Here is a 25,357-nt window from a genome sequence, read left to right as displayed (position 1 = left end):
TTGGGGTTCACAGATACGCGCAGTCACCCAGTTTCCGCCAAATTTATGTTCTACTTGAACCCAGATTGCACGAAGTTAGCGAAATGTACTCATTTGCAAACAAATTTGGTTTTTCCGAAGACTCACCTGGAACCAACCCGAATCACTCGTTTAGGATGTTTCCAAGCAACTGAATGTGCTGCGATGGGCCACCTCTCTCCACTGATGGTGGACTACAATGAGGATAACATCCATGGAGCAGCATGTGCCTCATATCGGGGGAAAAGCATGAACAAAATAATCATTCTTTGTAATATACTACTCATAAGGTTGCTGAAAATCCGTTGACAGCCCACGACCGGTTTCGCCCTTTCTGGGGCTCATCAGGTAGGCGTAGTCTCCGGTTTTTCGTCGACTTCATGTTCTACTTGAAACCAAATTTCAAGAAAACATGAAAACATCACAAGTCTAGAGAGATGAAGTCGAGATTTTGGGTTGGGTTTGAACCACAAACCTCCCGGTCAGTGGTTGAAGTATCTCTGGACCAGAGGTGCTCCCAAAATCTGAATCGTATTGTCTGCAGGCATCTGATCCCCAGTAACGAAAGAGTGATGGAGCCACTAACAGGCGAAGGGTCGGGATATCTGGAACACTGAATAAAGCTTACCAGAATCAGTTAGGTGGGAGGTGTATTATGAATTCTCAAGCACTATCAACTGAGGAAGTTCTTGTTCTCCATTCCAAACCTTTGCCGGACAAAGTTCATGAGGGTACATCATGCAATGGCGATGAAGAAGAAAAAAGGCTGTGAAGCGCTGTGAAGCCTTCTCGCATTCCTGTCTGGAGTCATATAATCAACCTCAGCGCTCTGAAGCCTTCTCGCATTCCTGTCTGGAGTCTACGTGTTTGCCTTTAAAGTGACTGCGAGTCCCATAGGAAATCGCATGTAACTGACCCCAGCAACCCTTCCTCAGGACAACAATTCCTGCTCGCAAACTTACAGTGTTATCCCATGTAAATGGTATGGCAATTAGTTCAACACAAGTTAAGACATTCGCCTGTAAGTGAAAGCTTGAGTGTAGGCTTTACAGGACTAAGCGAGACACGAGGTCAATAAGCAATACAGTGAGTAAGTATTAACTCCAACAACGAGCTAAAGGAGGGAACACGAAGTTAGGTTAGGTCGAAATCCTGACCAGTAAAAGTTTGTATCCTAAACAGGCGTGTGATGTAAACATACATATACTAGTGAAAGCAAAAAATATAGGAGAGAATTCATTGGGCAAAACTGGAACAAGTACCAAACTGCCTGCCTCACATTTATCCCACCGCAAGCTTATCGGTTGAGTACCCGGCAACAGGACAGTAATCTCTATCTCAGGTAGTTCCATGAACAGGACAAGAAATTAATGAACTTAGTGATACAGAATACAGCCGCCAAAAAAAACTCGGTAAACGGTTGAGGGTACAGGTGACTTTCGGTCTCATAAACTCCACTAACAATGGGGGCTGAACAGAGACTGCCTGAGAAATTCGAATCCAGGTACTTCACTTCAGATCTCTACTAGCGAGGGATGAGTAGGCCTCCGTGACAATATCTGAACAATATTCAGATATTGCCCTTTCAGTGCCTAGCTGCCTTGCCACCTGAATGAACCATGAGGGCCGAGATAGTGGTACATCGCTCAAGCCTAGATAGGGACAGTCGAAATGCAGAGTTTGCGTTCGAACTACGGACCTTCCGGTCAGTAAGTTCGTTACTTAGCTACTCAGCTATCTCAAGCTCTATACTGAGAAGCAACATTCCGGTTAGTCGTTATTTAGCTACTCAGCTATCTCAAGCTCTATACTGAGAAGCAACACCAGTTATTACGTCTAAACACGAGCATGAATTGATTACATGGGATCTCGTCAATAACATGCTGGACAATATCCTGGGATTTCTCAACATCCAGGGTAAAAGAGTAGTCCTAGACTAGTAAACACGTTTGTCCAGTACACTTTGTGGCTAGAGATTTGTCTCAAGAACTTCGAAAGTATACCCCATTACGATATCATCGGCGTACTGGCTTTGGATGAGAAGCACCTTTCCTGAACGCCAAGCAAGATGAAAGAATTAGGTAATGGCATCCTGAGTGACACTACCGTCAGCCGACAACGGAGGAGAGGAACGGCCACTGACGTTCATGAATTGTATGCGGTTATGTAGATTTCATCTAGCTGAACCAGACTAGAATCACCCTTTGCTTCACCGAAAAAGCAGTAATTGTATCCTGTTGACACCAGAGAAGCATCAGTGTAGTCAATGTACCACAGAAGTACTGTTGCGCCTAGCTTGAAGTCATGATTATTACCGGATTCATTTGCCTAATCAGCCCATGTGCTTTTGACCTTGACTCTTTTTGCTCACTTGCGTCCGCCATTCACCTTGCCGCCACCCCGTCCGAAAGTGGTTTGTCTGCATGTGTGGTCGTGTGAATGTGCGCAGCTGGTCTACTTACCCATGAGTGCTCGTGTCCTGTCTGCCGGGCTTGCTCTAACTTGTGGTGCTTTTCACGTGATCAGCAGTGCCAATCACAATCTAGAGACTCGCCGCGGTAGGGAAGACCGGAAACCATACTACGGAGTCTATTAGTGCACAGGTAGTGGTAACCATAATACAAATCAGGTGAATGTGCACTAATAGAAGTTTTTGTATGGTTGCGACAGGTATAAAAATGAATACAATGCGAGGATGGGAGCAAGTTAAAAAGGGAACTTATCGGATGCGAGAGTCCCTTGGTGAAAGTCCGGACAACGGTAACGTGTTTTCTCCGCAGTTTGGCTGCTACACGTGTTCCATGATTGTCCGTGGACTTGGAGTGCTTGGCTGACCCCTTGCCCCCTGCGCGCGCGCGAGTCTGTGTGTCTTGACTGGGTTCGGTTTGCCTTTATGTAGGTCCCAGTGCGTGTATGTGGGCGCGTCGGCACATGAGTGGTTGCTACGCTGACTAGGCGGTGCAGACAATCGATGTCCGATGTGTCAGCTTAATGCGACGTGTTTGTGCGTATGAGAAAAAGACAAGCCTCGCTATCCAGTGAGCGACTGTGAGTTGAACAGTCAAGTATGTGGGCGACCGGGTCGCTACAAGTCAACCTTGTGCCCGCTGATGTCTGATTTGCTTACATTGACACTTCAATGAGCAGGTCAGCACCGTAGGGTTTCGAACCCAGTTCTTCCTTTTGCTAATCGGGATTGTCGAACCTACTGGTGGCTCAAATTTCCGCATCGGGAACTTAAACGCATACAGTATTCGATTTTTATCCACTGCCGGAGTGACGTAGTGAACAGGTATGCAACAGCGTCTGCTACGGAGTGAATGTGACAATATGCAAGGCTTCTTCGAATAGGGGACCTTATACTCGCTTCAGGATGACTAGTTTAAACAGCTTCAGAAGAACCGTGGTGCAAGTGATTAATCTCAGGTTTGTTGTCCTTTAATCATTACTTATCTTAGCCGCTCGCCAACAGCCAGGAATTTCCTTAGTGGAAGGGTAAGTGGTTATTACCTAAATGAACACGATACTCATAAGGATCTTGGAAACCGCTCAGTAGCTGACGAGTGGCTAAAGTTCCTTGGGACCTATCCTGTGGGCGCGACGCCCGAGTTTCCGTCAATCTTCTGTTATACTGGAGTTTGGCTGCATTTTAGTCATGTGGGGTCATCCATAATATTGGTTAATCCCCAACCAGTCAGATAAAAACAACCAGACGCCGGTACATACACAACAAAATCGATCTGAATTAACTCTAGTGGCGGTGGAATGGAAACGAGTAAAGCCAGGGAGTTCTGAAAGTGGACTACCAGAGGCAATATAAGTAAGTTTGTAAGGACAATAGATAATCGATTGTAGGGTTGTAGTCCAGAGGTGATAAACTTATAAAATTCTCCGAATGTTCATATTAGAGACGTGTGGAAACCCACCAGTATCTTTTCACTTGCGTCCACCTTTTGTCTGCGAAAACTGACACTCATCAACGCGAATCAACAGTCCTCTAACTGACCGGTACCAGCTTCCAATTTGTATTGGTACCAACTTTCTTGGGGTATCACAGCTCCATTATTTCTTTGCTGTCTCCTAAACAGAAGCTTGCATAAGTGTGAGATCGTTCCTGCTATTGTTATATCTATCTGATGTCCCCGCCCCAGTGCCTTGGTGCCGGAAAAAAGACTCGCCAACAAAGAACACAACTTTATTGCGAACAAGCGAGTGCGTGTAAGTACCACGGCCTCACGCTGTATTTTAAAGGCCCTGTTTGACCTTGATCCGAAGCTGTCTCGCGCAATATTTTGAAGGACACTGTCTGACCTTGATCTAGGGCTGTCTGATGGGCGCTTAGTGGAGTTTGAAGGTCTTCGTAGGTTTCGGGTATTCTGGGATAATCTTCAGAAATCCGACCTGCCTGACAGGTACCACTAAGGGATCATCACATGGCTCTGTATTCTTTCGGAGCATTTAAGCCTGAATGCAACCATCCAGTCTGAATTTTGCTTCTTGTTTGACAAGTGCACGTTCCAACAGTTTCTTACACTGCTCCTAAATCCCGTCTGCAAATGCCCTCGGAAGAACAAAGATCTCAGATAAATGGTGCTGTTGGTGAGCACCATAACCTTCAGTTCGATATATTAGGACATGGTTCAATCATAGTCCATTGAAAGATGACCCCATGTAAGTTTACAGGAAAGAAATCGCAAAGCTCCGAAGCGCAGGCTATTCTAAGACCACGTGCTGATCAGCAAACACTAACTAGAATACTCGTCCTACACTCACTGTCAGTGTGAATGGTAGCTTTGAGGAGTGGTACAATAGAGATCAGATGAAAACATCAGAGTTGTCACAGAAAAGAGGAGGTGTATCGCGACGAATTGAATTAACTGAATTCTCATCAGTTTCAGGCTGTAGAATGAATTCACACTTGGTACGACTACCTGTGGTGAATTATGACTGCAGGCATTCTCTATTTTCAGTACATTTGTTAAAGTAACCATCATCTGTAAACTTCACACACGCAACTTTCATAATATCAATTGATTATATCAGGGTTTTTGTCCTGTTGCTATGCGACCTGGCCGAATTCCAGGACAAACAAACGTAGCAACGCAATTCTAACCAGGCTAAGAGTATACAGTAGTTTCACGCGATTAGTAGAAATGTTGTCACAGGCGTGCAGCTGACATCTCGAAACTAGCGAACACTGTTTTTGTGTCCGATGAGGCTGTCTGATGATGGTGTGATCTTGAGCACTGTTGCAGAAAAAGCGACAGGATCTCACAATATTGGGGTTTTGCGGGGTAGGTATTTTTGTTCATAGCCACACCACTCTCGTTTGAACGGCCGTGTTCCCGTTCTGGCGTAATTATTCCGGTGGGTCCACACCAAAGGGAAGCACTGGACTCGAGTTTCGCTCTTATTAGAGATCATCATCAGCGCATATCCAAAGGCTGTGCCGGGATTCGAACCCCTGATATCTGGCATGCGAGGCGAGCGTGTAACCACTACTCTCACAATAGACAACTTGTGAACCGTTCAGTCCGGTGAAGGTGTGGTCGTATTGGTCCCCACAATAAGACATCACCGACTACCTCCAGCATGCCTGGAAGCATGCGTACTGGAAGAATAAAATAAAGTAACACCATGATTCGTGCGAACGTACGGGACAATCGGCTTCAGTCACATCGAGAATCACGGCTGTCATGTGTAAGTCACAGAAAAAGAATTGAGTTGTTGGACATCATGAGTTTCTTAAAAAACGAGAGACCGGACTTCATTACTCTGGACGATTCATGACACTGCTGGAGCTTCTGAAAATGTTCGACATCAACATGCACTACGAGATAAGGCGACAGGTGAACAGGCATATGATAGAAAAACACTAAGGAATGGCCCGTTGTGGAATTTGAGCAAACGGCCTCTCCGGAATGTCAAAGTCCTACGAAGTTTCCACACTGTCAGTCCATAGTCAGTCAGCTCAATTGGCGGAATGTACTGACAGTCATTGTGGAAGAAATCATTCACCTGATGACCGAAGGACCAATGACCTTTCCGTTCAGATCGATGCACTACTTCCTTTCGAAATTAAACTTTTGGTCATCAGACGGATAGAAAGTCCCTTACACCGTCATCCTGAAAATAGGATAACTTGGGACACGAGTGCTTGGGGAACTTGTGCTCCGGATCACACGTCGAGATCTCGGATGGTAGCCTCTGGCTTGTCTTTCGGATAGCATCTATTCTAAAAAAATCTCACACTCCAGCGCGGTGCCTTGGTAGTCTCAGTTGTGTGATGGTGCTTCTTTGGTGCGCACAATGGGCGGCAGCCAACGACCATCTACGCTACCTGAGCTACCGACATTCTCCTCTATAGAAAATGAGCGGCTATTTTGTTATAACGTCCGGTAATGTGAACTGCGAGTGTAGGCAGCAGTCAAATGGAAAGCGATTTCGATACTGTTCCGGTATCAAAGTTACTGATCTCAATCATTCCCTGCACATACGCCTTTTCCTATTATGCATCAACTTTCTGGAGGACATACATCAGACGCACGAAAACGTCTCGCTTATAAAGAAAATAGGGAAACTCAACACCAAACCTAGTACTGATCCCTTCATTTCCAGTAATTCATATATACATAAACTGTAATGAGTCCCATCGGCGATAGCGACCCTCTGAAGCCTCAGAAGTGACAAATGTTTTCAACTTTCGTAGAGCAGTAGAAAACAGACCTCAAGCTGGGTTATCTACACGGAATTATTATCGCTTGTTCAGATTGGAGACCCAATAAAAAGGATATCACTGATTCCAATCGTATTCTTATGTTAAAACTGAGCAGTAGCGTGTGCAACCAGGTGTAACACAAACAAGACCTGTGTACAACCCAGAGGCTAAATGGTTGCAACCGTGGACTAAATCTAACGCTCTTTCGTGTTTAGCATAGTGATGGCCAGATCACACACGCACTGCCTAAATGACCGGATTAATCCACTTCTTGAGTCGGTTCGAAATTCATGAGTTGGAAAACCAAACTATTCATTTATTGGGCATTTTTACGCCAGTTTATCTGCGTTAGCCTAGAAAAATAAACTAGTACCCCTTTGCAAATCCATTTGGTTTCCACGAAAGACTCAATTGAATCTCTCGTTTATGATATTCTACAACTGAATGTGCTGCACAAAGGCCTCCTCATGATTCAGTTGGCACGATATTCGAGATATCGCAGTGTATTTTCATAGAAGAAACTACTCACAAGGTTGCTGAAATCTCTTCGATAGTCCACGACCGGTTTCGCACTTCTCGAAAACAGTCCAATTTGGGTTCAAGTAGAACATAAGGTTGACGGAACTGCGCCTACCTGATGAGCCCCAAGAAGGACGAAACCAATCGTGGGCTGTCAAGAAGTTCTCAGCAACCTTATGAGTAGTGAATTAACCCTCGATTCCCCATGTTCATTCATAATGTTTGAACCTGGAGGGAAGTCACTTATATCCATGAGGTTGAAATTAAAATTGTGTGGCTCCTACGGTAGTAGAACATGTGGGCAAACGCAAAATTTTTCCCACGATCGGCGGTAACGCCAGTAAATGGCGACTGTACATCGAGACCCTATTCCTCACCACCAGAGCACCAAGGATAATAGATCTGGTATTGGTCCCAATAATGTGAGATGTTCTGAGCATCGTAGTGGTCATTTCCAAACGAGTTTCTCGTCACTATCGTTTTCCCGTTTGAGTGCAGTTTGCACACTCCCAGCACTGTTGCGAAAGGGAAAATGTAGTACTGAATAGGTGCAGTAAAAGTTGGTGTGATCAGGAAAATTTGAAGTTTTTATTACAAATTCTTTGCTGATAACAATAAATGTGTAAGGTTTGTATGTTTGTTTGTTCAAAAGCCATCATTTACTATCGGCCGGGTTCTAACAAATCCTTTGTTAGTCATGAATCGGTTTTGGTGAGTTGATAATGCCCGTACCCGTGAGACACTTCAAACGACACCAGGAAACCCAATCTCATTTCTGAAACTACGTATAACTCAAGTCAGCTCAGCTTTTCCTTGTTTGGCAGTCTTGACGATACGCACTCAGCCAAAACGGCATCATGTATGACCCTTGCGGATACTGTTTTCTTCCTCTAGAAGCTCGGGAAGACAGAGTGGACCATACTCCTTCGGTGATTATCTTTCGAACCCTCTGTGAGACTAGTGAAAATGACTGGAAACAACTCCACCTCCGTCAGCCAACGTACGGACGTCTATCCGGTTCCAGTATTTGGCGACAATACAGGTGAAAATTATGGCGTCAGACATTCTTCGTCTACGAAGCTTCAGTTAATAGTTACTTTCGGACTCCAACAGATGACAACGCATGGTTAAAGAGACACTCTGATGGCCCCTTGTTATAGGCAGTTCTGGCCGTCCGTTGCGTCGACATGCGGGGGAATACGTATCCACATTCCATTGAGTTTAACCTAACCTGATGATAATTCACCCATTCATCTGCTTACTGCGTCCATGTACTTTTGCACTCCGCTGGTTTTGCTCATCTGCACCCGACATTCACCTTGCCACAAAGGCCGTTTAATCCTGGCATGTGTGTGTGTGTGTGTGTGTGCCACGCCGATGACCTACTTAAGCATGCGCGTCCAGTCCGCTGAGCAGGTTGCGTCTTGTCCAGTGATTTCCGTCTCATCGCAGCGTCAACCAGAGTCACGAGAGTGCCAGCGGAAGGAACGACCACAGCCTTGTTGTTGTCCGCTTGCTGTTGAGGAGCTTGACACTTCGCTGAGCCGGTCAGTTCAGACTTGCGCACTTGTCAGCGCCAAGAACGTAAACAATTGAGTATCGTTGTATAGCTTTGCTTACCTTTGTGGAACTAGCACGGTAGTCTTTGGAACCCAGTTCTCCGTTCTGTGTTGTATAGCTTTGTGTAACTAGCACCGTAGTCTTTGGAACCCAGTTCTCCGTTCTGAAATTCGGGATTGCCAAACCTACTGGTGAGTCAAAGCTCCGTATCGAGAACCCCACCACCATGTGACCTTTGGCTATTCTGCCCTGTATTTCCGGTGACTCGAAATCCAAGAGGAATTGTGATCAACTTTGTTGAGAAGCGTGATAAAAACTGATAAATGAGCGTGACAAGCCTATTGGATCACACCAAGGAGCCACTTCGTACATGATGCCCAGGAATACGAGTTGATCAACCCGATTCCCTGAGGAAGCGGAACAACTTCCTGAAATTTGATGCATCTCGTTTCCTTCCTCCTAGCTAATCATGGCAACGACTAACAGTGGTAAATGCATCAATATCCGAGTTCAAGCATCAGCTTCCTACCAGCTAGTCAAAGCTGTAGATGTACTTGCAATCCGAGAGGACATTCCAAGCCAATACTGCTCCACTGAAATTGACTTCCATGGTCCAGGCATTTTACCTGTGATATTCTCCTATCTGTCCCGACCACGTGTGTTGCTATAAACTCTACTGATAACATACCTGTGTCTCTGATTCCAGGTAACTTGAGACTTCGTTCAACACGAAAAGTTTTGCACACAAAATGACCTTTAAAGCGCTTAAAATGGAAACACCCGCATCCCGCAAAATAAGTGAATTAGTCATAATTCCTGGCCAATACCACCCAGTTATTCATACACCTAATATTGTTATCAGATTCCGTTCTGTTCCATATGTACATTGACCATTGTTAATCCTGAGGGCCAGTGTAAGCGCAACACGCACTATGTCTACCTATGTCTGTGGAAAGGACCTCGTGATATTTGGCAAACGAAGCCTCTGGCTTGTTATGGCTACTGTAACTGAGGCATTGTAATCCGTCGCCACATTTATTTACCATTTTCCTGAACTTAAACTACATTTTGTAACTGCTGTACATTCTTTATCACGACATTTGTTTCATTGTACCAAGTAATGCAATACACAAGTTTTCGGCGCGACTTTCTGACCTCTTGCTGAGTCAGTGTATTTACGCTCCGTTGGACTGTTTGCTGACTGCTGAACCAGTGGGACTNGACTGATGAACAAGTGGGACTGTATCTCTGTGTTTATGTGAGCTGTTGAACGTCACAATAATTCCCTGTGACATTTTTTTAGCTGTGAATAACTTTCCTATCGTGGGATATACTGATAACACGTGAAGCATCTGTGGAAAATTCCTACAAGTGAATATTGCCTTCACAGCCGGTCACTGCATTGGAATCGGTGTAGTGGACTATTGGATCTGTAGCAACCCAGGCACACACACACTTGACTGTTCAGCTCACAGTCGCTCACTGGATCACGAGACTTGTCTTTTTTCATACTCGCAAATCACGTCACATGAAGGTGACTCATCAGACGTCGATTGTCCGCACCGTCTAGTGAGCGTAGCAACCACTCATGTGCTGACGCGCCCACGTATACACAAACGGACCCACATATAGGGAAATCGAATACAGTCAGCACACTCAGAATCGCGCGCGCGCAGGGAGCACGAAGTCAACTTCTCCACGAGTCCACGGACAATTATGGAACACGTGTAGCAGTCGCACTGCGGAGAAAAACACGTTCCCGCCATCCGGACTTTCACCAAGGGACTCTCACCGACGATAAGTTCCCTTTTGACTTGCTCCACATTTTATATTACCTTTATTTTATATATGCTACAAATCGCTCCTGTAAACAATTGTCAATCACAGTTAAAAACTTTAATTAGTGCATACACCTTCTGAGTTGTGTTATGGCTATCCTCACCTGTGCACTAACAGACCTACGCATTCATGAGTTCTTATCGAGTGCTTATTCTTTTCTTATTGTGATTTTGTTACCTTGCTCGTTTATTTGATCCAACACGCTAATAAGGTCCTAAGTCCGCTACAGCACCAAGACTAGTTGCATAAGCAGATTGTCGAAAGCGACGGGATTTTTTCCAGATAAGCCCCGCCACCAATGCAAAAAGTGCACGTGCGAAAATTTGAGCCCCACCACTTTTTGCCGAAAAACGGACTTTTTCGTGCAAATTATTAATGACATGTCCCAACTTCACCCTCTTCAATAAAAACTGAAAGTACGACCCCCATATCCTCTTTTTTCGAATCTTTTTCGGGTGGCGGGGGTTAATTTTTTGGCGGGGCTTATCTGGTAAAAAATTCAATTCGTCTGCAAGGATCAGGATCTCGACAGGCCGCAGTGTTATGAGTTAGGCTACCTACGGTATGGTTTGGAATGCGACCTTTCTCTGGTATCGCAATTATTCGACCAGTGCTTCCGATATTTCTTTTAACTACGGTGCTTCAAGAGGTGGTTAGACCGTGAGTCGGGTCATATCCCATGTTCCTAACACTAGCCGTGTTTTTGAAGCGTTCAGGTCCTGCCTCTAGTGATTGTGTCACAATGAAAATACAGGCCTAAACAGATATGGTAAAGCCCGCTGGATCAGAGGCTGAACTTTACCATGTTGTCGGATAAAATATTCCGAATGGTTGGTGGCCGTCGATATCTGTGAAAAACGTGAATTCAGCGTCTGGTGTGCTATGTAGGCACATTCCTCTGACTTTGTAAAACAGCGAACAGACTGGTGACCCTTGTGACATAGAAACCTTTGATGTGGTTTGGTCCAAGAGATATTTGCGGTGGACAGGTCGGATTACTGTTCCGTCTGTCTGGCTGTCTGGATATTCAGTTCTCCAAAGAAAGGAATGCTATTGCACAACTCGAATCAGTAGATAGAACTGGGACTTGGGTGAATGAATTAAGAACATCAAAATGATCACAGTTCGTGTTCCCCAAAGAGCAAGAATGACTGACGTCCGGATAAAGTTTATACGGTTTCAATTGACTGTTACGTTACTTTACGTGGGACCAGGCAGGTTATCCATCAACCTGCTAGTATGCTGAACCTTGGAGATAAAATTTGAAGTTTTTATTGCAAAGTGGGATTAGATGTTTAGGGAGGGAAGCAGAATTCTGACTGAGAGCAGAATGGGTTGAAAAATACTTACGTAACCTCTACTGTCTCCCCCAGTGGTGCATTAGTAGACTTTGAAATGCAGACCGCAGAACGAGGTGAGTCGAGCACAAACACAACTTGAAGCATGTAAATATGACTATGGGTGTAAATGTAGGCTTGTGGTCATGAACCCAGTAAGCTGAGTTGTGATATAGTTGGCTGATCATCGCTTGGTTAGAGGCGCTTTGGGTCTGATTGTGGGACTCTGATTTGCGGTGTCGGCACCAATCGGTTTTAAGGCATGTTACTGATACTCAGGGGCTAACCGGCATGGATGCCACAAGGCATCAAATATGAAGTGGGACCTATACAGTCAGCTGGCGCCGCAGAGTTACTGTGACCATATTAGTCGTTGGAACCTGTAGTCAAAACGGGGTGCTTTCTGTGTGGTTGGAACTCAGACAAAAACAGACTGTAGTAGGAATAAAGCAATCTAGATTGTGGCTGCGGTAGACATCAGTGTCAGGGGCAAAACATTAGAAAGTTAAGGGGTTAAAGTGGGTTCAAAAGAAATGTGTGCGCTAAAATATGCTTCGGAATTTTTTCAGTAATAAGTAGTTTGACAATCCCTATTTTTGCAGTAACTCGGCATCTGTCGCAAGTGTAAATGGAGACGAGTGAAGTGATCCAGCTTCTAGCCGGAGACAACAAAACTGACGAAGTACAAGGTTTCCGCGATACCAGTGAACACTGACAACACTTTCCGGTGTGGTACAATATCGCCGACCTACTTGTTATTGGCTTTACAATCTTAGAAGGAGTGGCCACCAATGTCGCAAGGTCCTCAATAGAATTAATTGGTCGGATATGCTATTCTCTCTCTGTCGAGGGTAAATCAGGACTTTTAAACGTACTTTGCATTCCGCTGGCTACATTAAATCCAACAACTTGTGTTGAAGTGCAGAATGTCGGTGTACTTGGCCGAACTTTATTGGTAACATGTAACTGTGTTTACACTGGAACTGTAAAATGTGTATTTGGCCAAAATGCGTCACTGATGACCCTGGGGTTGATAGTTATTGGGATTTATCTACCAATGTTAAACTTAACCATTTAGTGCACTAACACCAAACTCACAAACAATTCTACCATGTGTAACCTCGAAATCGGCCGGAAGAGCTAATGGCAGACCGATTAATGGCGAACAAATGTTTACGCCGCTCTCGAGAATGGTCTCAAGTTACCGTACGACTATCTCTGCATCAACATCAGATGTGGTGGTTATTTATGTAAATTCTCAGCTTGTTTATTTATCAAGTTGGAAGGTACCCAGGACATCAAGTTGTTTTGTTTGAATCTAGTGCTCCAGGGCTTCAACACAGGTTTACATTTGAGAAATGATCGTTTTTTTTCGTATGGCTACGCTGTTATCTGTACGGTTTGTATCCATTCGGTCAAAAACCTGAACTCCACCTTTAAATTTACAAGTATTATGAACAGAAGATTGAATGAGTGGAAAGTCCACATCAAATAGCAAATAGGCAAATCGGTTGCTTGGGTGAACGAATTCACCTATTAGAATATTGCCTACTTACTGGGAGCAAGTCTGGTCAAGTGTGCATAACTAAAATGAATGCTCATGGGGAAGGTTAAATATAATTCAGCTGATTCACGTGCGTTTCTTAAATATGATTGGTCACAGGATTTGTGTATGATAAAGAAAACTACTCACAAGGTTGCTGAAAACTCTTCGACAGCCCACGACCGGTTTTCGCCCTTCTTGGGGCTCATCAGGTAGGCGCAGTCCCCGTGTTTCCGTCAACCTTATGTTCTACTTGAAGCCAAATTGGACTGTTTTCGAGAAATACACTCATTCGTGCATGATAGTTACTTGGTCTGTTACGAATGGTCCAGTAAGACGGGGAAACAGCGGGGATATGCGTCAGGGTGCACGCAGTCGAACAATACTGATCCGTTTTATTCTGAGCTGAGCCAAGATTTTGTCTTCTGATCTCATCATGGATGAAGATGATCAAAGCTTCCAGGACTAATGTATGTTGACACAGTATTTCTAATGTACCCCTATGGGGAAATAAACCCTCTAATTTTAGGACGGCGCATTCACTACATGGGCAAATAACTAGGCAACCTCTGGGGAATGAATCGGACAGTCACCTAAGACCACATAAATCTGCCCTCATCCAGATCACTATCTACATTCGTTGAGAGAGGCCTGCCTTCTCTCAAATGATCGGTTTTGTGTAGTTATGAAAACAAAGTTATATAGTCGAAAGAGAACGACACCTGCGAATTTGAATGTCACAAGAATACGTCGACAGAAAAGTTTTAAAAGCGGGCTATATTAATAAACTCCAATCTCAGCCCTACATGCCATCGGTTGTGATATCGACTTTTTGGTTCACCAACCGGTGATCATCTCCTATCGAGGGATCTGCTTTCCTCAATCCGCTAAGGCTGTTATTGGACTGGGACTTCCTAAGGTCACAGTCAGGGACTTGTGTTTGCTTGCCATTGTGGGCTCCCTGCGTACTTATGACACTTTTATGCGTGGCACATGGAGCTGAAGGTACATTTTTAGTAAAATTGACAACTGGTTCTGCACTTATAACTGACAGGCCCATTCAAAACCCTTTCTATGTATTTCCGTATTTTCGAACTAATAGCTATAGGTGCATTGTATCGAAGTTACCACGAGACGCTCACAGGTAGACTATCTTGACTATGCTTCGTTTCAATCCAAATTACTTTATTCTATCTAACTTCACGTTACTTCTCCTCTTTCCTCTACTTTACTTCACTTTACGCCAACTAGCTTAATTTTAGGGTGACTGAGATCGCTAATGTGATGAATCGGCTTCACAAGCAAATGCGTTATACAATCGTTGCCTATAAAGGCTGCCAGGGAGCAGTTGTGGGCAGATCAAGGGCAAGTGCCGAACCCGGCAACAGATCCATTATGATTCCTGATCACCAGAACGCCTCCTACATTACGCAATGTGAGTTGCGGATCCTGGTTTTCAGCCAACCTCCAAAACGATTGCATCATCTGAAGTACAGAAGAGGAACCACTACGATTTTGAACAGCTCGTATGTAGGCTTTCAGGCAGTGTGTTTGAACCAATGATTTCATCCTGGATGCACTGGCCGCCTGAGATGTGCGAGATGGGCCAAGTGGTTAGAGCGCGAATTTACTGACCGGAAGGTCCGTGGTTCGAACCCGACCTCTGCCTCTCGACTTCCCCCTTGAACAACCTGGCAGTATCCCAGCTCTCGTGCCTTCTTCGTGTGGCATGGCAGCTAGGCACCGAAAGGGCGCTACAGCTGAACGATTTTTTTGAGATGCGAAAACCAACACTTACAAATCACCAGATTTGTTGATTCGTCGATTTTCTAGGAAATATCTTACACATGAATGATGGAAATAACTTGATTTCGGGTGTCTTCTCCTACGGCCGTAGGTAAGCATTGGACACTAACGGAGTTTGTTTCTGAAGGTGCTGAACGCCGCATGTTACTGCATCGACAGGGAGTAGAAGCCGAGCGTCGAAAGGCTACAAAGAATCAAGTCCTATGGGGGACTTTAACCTAGTTTTGTGAAACCAGTACAGTAATTCGCGAAAAAGTGGTGGCTTGCTCAGCAACAACTTGTAGATCTTCCAAGTTCGTTCCAACCAAGACGACATCAGCGGCACATTCAAAGACCCTAATCCAAATTCCTGTGCTCAGCTGGGTCAGTGATTTGATAATTGTTGTGTGATATGAGGTATCATCTTCTCTGTATGAAGGTAAGATCATATTCGGTGTCTTCAGCCTAAACTAGAATTACAGCTCCCGGTTGTGGCCAGCTGGCTGCTTCCTATATTTGTACTGACCGCGATTGTCATGGAGCCGGGTTGCTAAAAGGAAATTTGTAATGGTAATCCGAGCGCCATATCAGAAACATCTTCACCATTAGAGTGGGATGTCGCCGAGTCTGTAGTCAGCAAGTTGACATCTGTCAAATTCACAAGATCATATGTCTAATTTGTTCACATTCCCAGACTCGATTGTCCACTGATCAACACAAGCCCATTTACACTTGAATCGAATTCATCAGCGATTGAACATTTTCAAGCTATGTCAGCGTTTCCAGGATACAGGACTTCCCTGGAGTGTCGCATGACTATTGGAGGTAGGGGCTTTCAACGGACTGTTTGATTCTGGTTCAAAACTTTGCCTTCAGATAGAAGTCCCTCAACTCAGCTATTATCCACCATCATCAAATTAATACATAGATAATTTTACTTTGCGGAACTGTTTGAATCTTTCGTTCTGGGATGCACTACAGGCGATTTCTGTGAAGCCCTGACGCCTGTTGATATAACTTAATCGTGAATTGATTGATCGACAGCATACTGATCCGCGTATACTTTAGAATAGTAAACACACCCTGAAGGGCGCTTTCACTGCCCTAACGATCCGCCAGAAGAGAGGTTTGCAGCGCCAGTGTGATAGAGAGCGAATTGGACGTTTGCCACTCAATCTAGCAGAATGAGGCTGCTGTTCACATACTCTTTTGCAAGTTTTATGAGTGTTCATTTAGGTTAGGCTAATCAGCTGTGTGCCTACTACCCTACAGCTGGTAGGGGAGACGCAAGATGAAGCGGAAACCGGTCGGTCGATTCAACAGTTCCAGGGGGACTGTGGTCAACCACAAATTAAACGCTACCGCCTAATGTCCAAGCAAGAAAAGTTCGTAGGAATATTCAAAAACTTTGTCGGTTCATCAGACCGAATGGAACAATCAACAGTCATCGATTGCCCAAATCACAAAATGTCTTTAAGCAAACATAAGGAAGACGCTCTGTGGACAACAAACCTCAAGCTTGAGTAAGGTATGAACCAATACCCTGCTACATTTGCCCGTTCCGTAAATGCAGCTGCGTGGCAAGGTTGATCAAGACCATGCTAAAATGGGCCCCGCTGAGACTCGGGATTGGATTGAGTGATACCTGTTGGTTCCAATCTCCCCGTTTGCTATTTTGTTCAGCTCAATTCTGATCGTTTTCGGTGCGCAGTCAATTTTCCATTCTGAATACTTGTTTTAAATCTGTCACGTGACGAAGTACAAATTTTGTCTCATTTCATAGTAACTCAGCTGACATGCGTGCACATTGATTGAACTTTCAACAGCTTCATGTTTCATGTTTTCTATTCGTGCTTTCCTTCTGGTCTTCACTATTTACTTATAGAGGCAAAGCAACGTCAAAAAAGGTTGAAAATCCGCGTTAGTCTTATTCAGGATCCAGACAATGCAGTCCTACACCACGTGGCTAGTGGAGAATTTGCAGAACTGTCCATCATCAGTTTCAACCTTGACCCAGGCTTGTACGCTGCTGTTGACGCGGACAATGATTAGTGAATCAGTACCTGAGGATAATGGATCATAAACTTAGAAGTAAGAGCTCATAAGTCATCGAAAGAAGGAACCGGGTGTTTAAAAGGATATTTTAATGGTAACAGAAACACTTTTTACAAAAGCTTCTTTTCGTGAGACCACTTATACTTATATTGAGTAGAAAGATGTTCTAATGTAAATGCATTGGCAACTTTCCCATTTCGGACCACTGATTCCAAGATGTCCACCTCAAATGTCGTCTGTGCTCAAATGGAATCCAGAAACACTTTTTACAAAAGCTTCTTTTCGTGAGACCACTTATACTTATATTGAGTAGAAAGATGTTCTAATGTAAATGCATTGGCAACTTTCCCATTTCGGATCACGGATTCCAAGATGTCCACCTCAAATCTGTTGGATTTCCTCCACATCTGTCTTTATCTTTTGATAGGGGCGGTCACCTTGTTCTTTCAAACAACTCCGCTTAACTTGTCTAGCACATCCGTCCGTGTTCACTATATCACGTGACTCTTTCGTATCTCAAGCACTCAGCTCACGTGACACAACACTGTCCCGCGTGATACCTAGACCGACAACAAGTCAGTTCCCGTCTTGTACGCGTCGGAACAATTGTAGGTATCATACACACGTCGAACCTTCCTATGCAGAGGGAGACACGACACGGTCACCACACATACTGGCGCGCGCGCAGGGGGCATTGAGTCAACCAAACCTGTCGGAACGATTGTAGGTATCATGCACACGTCGAACCTCCCTATACAAAGGGAGACACGACACAGTCACCACACCTACTGACGCGCGCGCAGGGGGCATTGAGTCAACCAAAATCTTCGGGTCCACGGACAATTATGGAACACGTGCAGCAGCTACACTGCGGAGAAAACACGCTCTCCCCCGTCCGAACTTTCACCAAGAAACCCTCACAACGATAAATTCCCTTTACGACTTGCTCCACCTTTCGCATTGTACTGATTTTACACATGGTGCAACTCGCCACTGTAAACTATTATCTACCATAGTAAAAACTGTTATTAGTGCGTATGCCTTCTGAGTTATATTATGGCTATCGTAACCTGTGCACTAATACGCTGATTCAGAAACTTCAGACTTGCAATGAGGCAGACGAAAAACATGCGCGGAACGAAACTAAGACTATAAAGGTCAACATGGAAGAACCGAGACTGGTGAGGAAAGAAAAACCCAGCTGCGTGCGGATATCGTGATGAAGGCTCCAGGTGCGAAAAAGAAGTCAGCCTTGACAACCTATTGATTAACATGGCGTGCTTCCATTTCGACGACTCGGATTCTAGTCTTCGCGTGAACGTCTTCAAACAGACTGCTGGTCCCCGCCTTGAAACTCTGTACACATGCTTCAGCAACAAAGATACAAGAGATAGCTATCCCGTTTTCAGTACTTCCCAGGGTTCCAGAAATAAAATGAGCGCCATTTGCAAACCATGTGATGAAGTAGTCAGAAAAGTGGAACTGTCGGCCGACCAACTTCCTCAATTTTCACAATTCAATGGAAGAACTTTCTCCTTTCAGGGCAAAACACAGAATAGCTTGGGTCCAGATTTAGTTTAATGGAAGGATCCAGAAAAATATTTTCGGTTTCATGACCAGCTAAGCATGGAGTTCCATCCAAAGCAAACTAGCCACTTTGCGGTGTTGTTTTTACCACAGTTTTCCAGTCGGAACACACTACTCTTGAGGTTACTGAAAACTCTTTACAACGCATTACCGATTCCATCCTCCTTGGGACTATTTAGGTAGGCAAAGTCCCCGAGTTTTCGTCAGTTATGTGTTCTACACTGACTTGTAAACTATTATGGTTTTAACGAGAGACTCAGTCGAATTCCAGCAGAAGAATACCACAAACCACAGAGGTTTCAGCTGGGATACACTTGCGGTCTCCGTTAGAATCAAGTGAGCTTCTCATGCCTTCTCTGCAGCAGTAGCCTGACCCGACTGCCTCCGCTCAAGTCTTACTCGGTTCTCCAAGCAATCCCGTCGCTCGTGTCTCCGTAGAATGTGGTAGACAGCAATTATTTCCAGACACGATTGATATTTTGTTGACATCAGATATGTTCTACCCGATGTGCAATCGGTATCACTTCGTGGTGGACGGATTCGCCACCTTTAGTTAACGCACATGCAAGGCGCTCGACTGAAACTCAAAACATACACCAGCTGTGATGTTTTCAAGCATGAATATGCAACTTCTGAGCGAGTACAACTCATCTGCTGGATCTAAGCCTGCCGCACTCCACGAGTGATATCCAGTACCCAAACACCGATGCCACCAACCGCCCATGAAAATTCCAGTCATTTTGTTTTCCACAGATAGTTGGGTACATTTTGACGATGTTCGAAACTATCTACAGCCTTCATAAATCCTTCTAATGAACATCTACCGACAACTGAGTCGTGCTTAAAACCGCTGAATCGGAAGACATCTAGGTTGGTTTCGGTTCTCGTTCAACTTCCTGAATAGGTCAATTCCCAGCTGCTTCAGAGACGCAATCTGTCCAGTTTTTTTTGAATATTCTATCCACCTAGCTAGCCTCTGGCTGTTTATCAACTCCAGGCATCCTTTCAGTCTTCTACTGAGGAAGATGGTGAAAGGGGAGGGACATAAAACGGCGCGCCCCTAAACATAGACACAAACCTAAACAATGCACACTGATGATGTCACATCAACTGGTGAAAAGGCGTTTACAACCAAATCGTTAAGCTCAGTGAACAGAACACCATCCGTCCATCGTACCTTTCTCGTGCCTTCAACTATCCTGCCTCCTCAAGCAACCCCATCTGAAATTTGTCCTTATCGGAGTTGCTCGCGGAATTCCTCAGTCAGTATTGTGCAGTACCCTGCATCTCACCAGCTAGGTGTTTTTAACTATCTGTTAGCTGGACATGTTACTTTGGATCAGTTTAGCTGTTTCTCCTAAGACAAGTAACAGAAACATTTTGAAACCAAAAATATACATCAAGCGTTTTTTTCCGAATTCAGAATGCTGATTTCTTTTTGAGTAACGCGAAATCGGAGGAGGTTTTGTGGGCTCTCACTAGTCTTCATTCTTCTGACCATTGTCATACATCTCCCCATAACACACCCTGGAACACGTGACTACTTAACGAAATGCTGTCGCTCGAATGTTGATTGGTCAGCTGTCCTGCTTTGTATGGATGGATTGTAACTCCCTGTATGTCCAGTCCAAACAAATTTGATCTCTTTTACCAAACTTTTATTTGCTAACTTTGGACCACAATTTGGCATCGTCAGTGTAACTCATTTGAAAGCTTAAAGTGTATGGTTTATGATTTTGAATAACAGTAGATAAGCCAAACTGTACGCGGGAAAAGCTCAGTTAAACTTCAAAGGTAGACGTTTAGGAAGGGAAAACTTGCGATTTAGCGTTTAATTTACTCAAATACAAACCACAACAATATAGCCTTCGGCCTCCCTCAGTCAAAAGCCTGTTTTCCAAACTCGTTTTCTGAGGACAGCAGTCTATTTGGATCCTTTACAGATAAGCCCCATCAAAAAATTAACCCCCACCACCGAAAAAAAATTAGAAAAAGGAGGAAAACGAAATTTCTACTTTTGGTTTTTATTGAAGAGGGTGAAATTGGGACATGTCATCAATAATTTGCATGAAAAGGTCCGTTTTTCGGTACCTTTGCCTCCAAACGTACTCACACATGCAGCTGTCCAACAAAGATCGGTGTGTACCGCATTGTCGTCTATTCTGCATCTCGTAGACGTGCCAAAGAGACTCGATGGTTTCTGAGTGAGCTCCAGTCGTTGGATCCACAAGGTTTTCGGTATGACTAACCGTTGGAGTGTGCAAAAGCCGCCAGGCCCAAACTTCACAAAGAAAGTTATCCTAGTCAACAGCGGTCGTGTGGCTAATAGATAATTTATCTGAGCAGAATTTGATTTATGCCAAATTTTTGGACCAGCGATAAATAAATAGAAGTAATGTCCTAAACTCCATCCTAGACCGCTCCAGCCAAGTTCCCTTTTGAAGACCGATTTATGCCAATTTTTGGACCAGCGATAAATAAATAGAAGTAATGTCCTAAACTCCATCCTAGACCGCTCCAGCCAAGTTCCCTTTTGAAGACCGATCTCTTGCCGACACCGTCGGGCATTTATCAGGAAGGTCAGCTTTGTGAAAGCAACCACTGAATGCCCGGAATCTACGGCAACTCTCAGCTCCGCCGGGTGTTGACCAGACAGACAACACCCCCTCAATATGCAGCGCGTCACAGCCTTGCATCAAACCCAGACAGCGCGAGTCAGCGTTGATCAAGGACAGACAACGCCTCCGTAGTATGCAGCACGTCGCTGCCTCGTACTAAAGCCAGACCGCGTGCGTCAGCATTGGACCAAGTTCAGACAGTGTCCTTCCAATAAAAAGCTTGAGGCCGTTGTACTTTTCGCACTCGCACGCACTCGCGCTCTCGCACCCACTTTGTTGGAATATAGCTGTTGTGTTCCCTTCCGTGAGTCTTACTCTCCGACACTAGGTGCTGGAGCGGGTCAGCAGCAGATACCACAGGCCGGCGAATCAGCAGATATAACAGCATTGCACCTCCATGTGGGTTCGGGACTCTTCGGAGTTTCGTGAGATGCGCACTGCTCATGATTTCCAATAAGGATGAAACAGCTGCACAGTGCTTCTCGGCTTTTCAGCATAGATTGGCTTCACTTACAGAACGAAATCTCCACAGAAATCCCAAATCTCCTCACACTACCAACACCTTCACGTGTCAGAAACAGTTGGTGTCATTCGGTGTCCATTGTTGAATAGACGTTGCTGATGTATCACTCCGTGGCTTTCAGAAAATACATTACCGTCTCCTTGCCATGAACGAGAGTTGAAAGCGTCAGAAAGTTCAATCAAGGTTTTACGTCCGAACGGAGAAAATCTTTGCAAAATGAGCCTGGATGCGGGTAAGGAATTCTTTTCATCAGAAATAGGTCAAGGCTGCGTGCGTACACTAATTTGGAGCTGGCAGAATGTGGCGGGGCCTAACTTTTTGCACATACACTTTTGCATTGCTAGCGGGGCTTATCTGGAAAAGATCCGTTTACCTAACTGTGATTGTGTCTCTTGCATAGGGGTGTTCAGCCGTAATTTGTGCTATCTCGGCGTGTTATGCCTTGAATTATAACTGGGCGTACACAACTGGGTTGCACAATTGATCGTTCGGCCACTAGCGGCCGAACAGTAGTGTGATTAGCTCTCATCTTTCTCCGATTTCCCCGAACCCTCAATGCGCACACGCAGGGTTCTCAGAGTGCGTTCACCGTTCTGTATACAGAAGAAATTCGTAGCACTCCAATATAGCGTGAATCAGTGGCCCTCTGCTCTGTGTTATCTAAGTGTTCGGTTAACGCCAACGAGGTGCAGAAACAGATATTTTGAAGCACCATGGTTTTTCTCCCGTCACATTGCTAAGGATAGATTGAACTATCTGCTAGTGGATTCTAGGCGGGTGCGGATTTTTCAAATTGTTTATCCGAGATCACCATGTGACGCAACTGCAATTCACTTTGCAAAACATCCGTAGAGATAAAAAGTTACAGTTGATTATTCATAAGGCTAAACATTCGACGCCCATGGCTGTTTAATCTTATATAGGTAAACACATGGTGTTTGTTAACAGTTCTCACCGAATAATCCAAAGGATGAGGTGATTGACAAATATGTTTATGTGATTCGATGCTTTTTGCTGATTGGATGACCAATGTTCCTCGACAGGTTACACGTATCAAGTCACAGGAGATGGATGACCTTGAACGCAAAAAAAAATGAAACAGTTCAGTTGGAGGGAGGTTGAAAGACTATTTATGGACAGGCATCCTGCCTCGTTCGTGTATTTGATTAAAAAGAGAAAAATAGTTTCACAAGGTCACTGGATTCAATGAATTGCCTCAAACAAGTGATCAAGCTAATGATCACACAGGGCATTGCTTGTTGTGAAAGAATTCGTCTAGATGGTGGATCCTTTTAGCTTACTGTTTATCCCGACGACAAAGAGCGAAGATATCACAATATCTGACAAAAGATGATCACAGGAACCAACCTAAGCAAACCAGACTGTTTTGAGTATTCCCTGCTTTGTACACATTTTCGAACGAATTTGCGGTAGCAAGTACGTTGAAAGAATTGAGAAGTGGTAATCTACAAAGATTTACGACCACACCACAAAGATGTGAGCACTTACTGGTTCCAAACTCCCGTCCAGCGAAATCACTAGTCTATTGGTAAATTTCAACGAAGCCAAAGAACCAAGGAAGTTACCCAATATCACAAAACCGGCTGCCTATCACGCTTTCTCAAAGCGACGATAATTCAATGCTACAAACCCAATCAAGTGGAATATGTGGCCAGCCTTGCTTTTTTGGTAATGCCGAGATTGAACCGTATCTACAAACCTACTGGCTTTATCCAATTTAATGTGGGATCTACTGACCTTTGCTCAGTGTAATTTTTCACTGGTCTGTGTGTTTATCTGTTCGTTATCCTGCCCTGGGCTTGATTCTGAATGTGTAAACGCCTGATTAGATATGCAACCTAGTGGAATTTAGCCCATCATAGAAGTAATTAACTGTGGATGCGAAAGCTCACTGAGGTTCTCTAACGGCGGCTGCAAGTGACGCACACCTTCGGCGAACAACTTAGCAAGTACATTAATTTGAGACACTTATCGACTTAATTCACGTTGCTATTCAGGTCCACTGGGCTTAGTGTATCTGGTGCTGGGTGCAATCTTCACAAAAAGTTACACTTGGAACAAAGTCCAAATAGCGAAGTTTTTCTCTCTCCAAACGTAGTCCGTGAATGGTCCGTTTCGTTCATCTCTGTACCTTTGCTCTGATGGTTGCTACGTTTTGAGCGAACCTAACTGCATGGAATCCAAATCGAAACGATCGATAGAGCGGGTCCATACTTCCGCTTTTCACACTCATAGGACTGGAGGCTTCGCTGAGTGACCCTGGAACGTTTGCCCTTTGGGATCGATGCAACCGTAAAAAGCAAAATAGAAACGTAGCCAGTTGGTGCACAAAAGTCTCGCGAATGAATTGAATTTCCCACAGCCCTGGCGAGGGAAACCCCCCGCTCTGTCAACATGTCGTTTTGTATGGCACAACTATAACAGCTCATACAGGGAAAATTCCCTCAACTCACCTTATCTGTTTTCGCTTATTTGCGCGTCAGCCCATACCGGAGTGGCCCTCTCACGGCTAAGCGACAGTGTAATCATACATCACAATGAATGTTATGAATTCGATCTAGCCTTGTGGCTTGTTGGACACATGCGCTGAATGAGGATCCAATTACACAACCGAAAAGAGTGACATCAAGGGACAGGTCCCAAATAAGTGATCTCTAGTTTATTGGGTGAATGTCAGCTTAGCTGTAGTAGACGGAGGTCTCTTGAACTCCACGTTGATGGACCAAACATGTGTTGAAAGGCACTCGACTGTGTGACTCGGTATTACTGTGACAATCAACTTTGCGTTGCGTAGGAAACGTCATTAGAAATTTCCATATTTATATCGTTCTTCTTCCCGTATAGCGAATATAGCGCTTCACAATCTGGTAGTACGATTCCATTTCAGAGAGATAAGGGTTTGAGCGATTTAGACGAAACTCGCTGTGAAGAGTAAACACACATCACAATGGCGCTGATAACGTTGTTGAGAAAGAAATCTCTCGCTTCATTGAATTGAGCACATAACATGTCTTAGGGTTTCATAGCAACATACAGACAATAAACGAGTTATCTGGTTTTCATAAACGAAACTACTCACAAGGTTGTTGAAAACTCTTCGACAGCCCACGACCGGTTTCGCCCTTCTTGGGGCTCATCAGGTTCCAAGTAGAACATAATGTCGACAGAAACAAGGGAAATGTGCCTACCTGATGAGCCCCAAGAAGGGCGAAACCGGTCGTGGGCTGTCGAAGA

The 25,357-nt window shown here is 44.5% G+C and overlaps 2 protein-coding genes across 2 annotated transcripts in view; both read left to right on the top strand.

Moving 5' to 3' along the window:
* Positions 1-45: 45 nt before the first annotated feature.
* On the top strand, positions 46-14,537 carry T265_09679 (hypothetical protein; the record flags this gene model as incomplete). The annotated part of the gene is made up of 8 exons (XM_009175834.1): positions 46-244; positions 2,799-2,913; positions 5,449-5,538; positions 7,107-7,239; positions 8,708-8,802; positions 10,362-10,616; positions 13,673-13,899; positions 14,335-14,537. 8 exons carry the CDS (start codon positions 46-48, stop codon positions 14,535-14,537), a joined length of 1,317 nt encoding a protein of 438 aa, XP_009174098.1.
* Positions 14,538-18,411: 3,874 nt separating this feature from the next.
* Positions 18,412-25,357, top strand: part of T265_09678 (hypothetical protein) — a gene marked incomplete at both ends in the record, with an annotated part of 27,000 nt that continues 20,054 nt past the window's right edge. Inside the window, one exon of the mRNA XM_009175833.1 lies at positions 18,412-18,555. Within this exon, the coding sequence (XP_009174097.1) occupies positions 18,412-18,555 (144 nt within the window). The remainder of the gene's footprint in view (positions 18,556-25,357) is intronic.

This window comes from Opisthorchis viverrini (genome assembly GCF_000715545.1).
Source record: "Opisthorchis viverrini unplaced genomic scaffold opera_v5_297, whole genome shotgun sequence".
Classification (NCBI taxonomy): domain Eukaryota; kingdom Metazoa; phylum Platyhelminthes; class Trematoda; order Opisthorchiida; family Opisthorchiidae; genus Opisthorchis; species Opisthorchis viverrini.
Note: the sequence above shows the minus strand (reverse complement) of the source record. Positions and strands in the feature narration are given on the sequence as shown.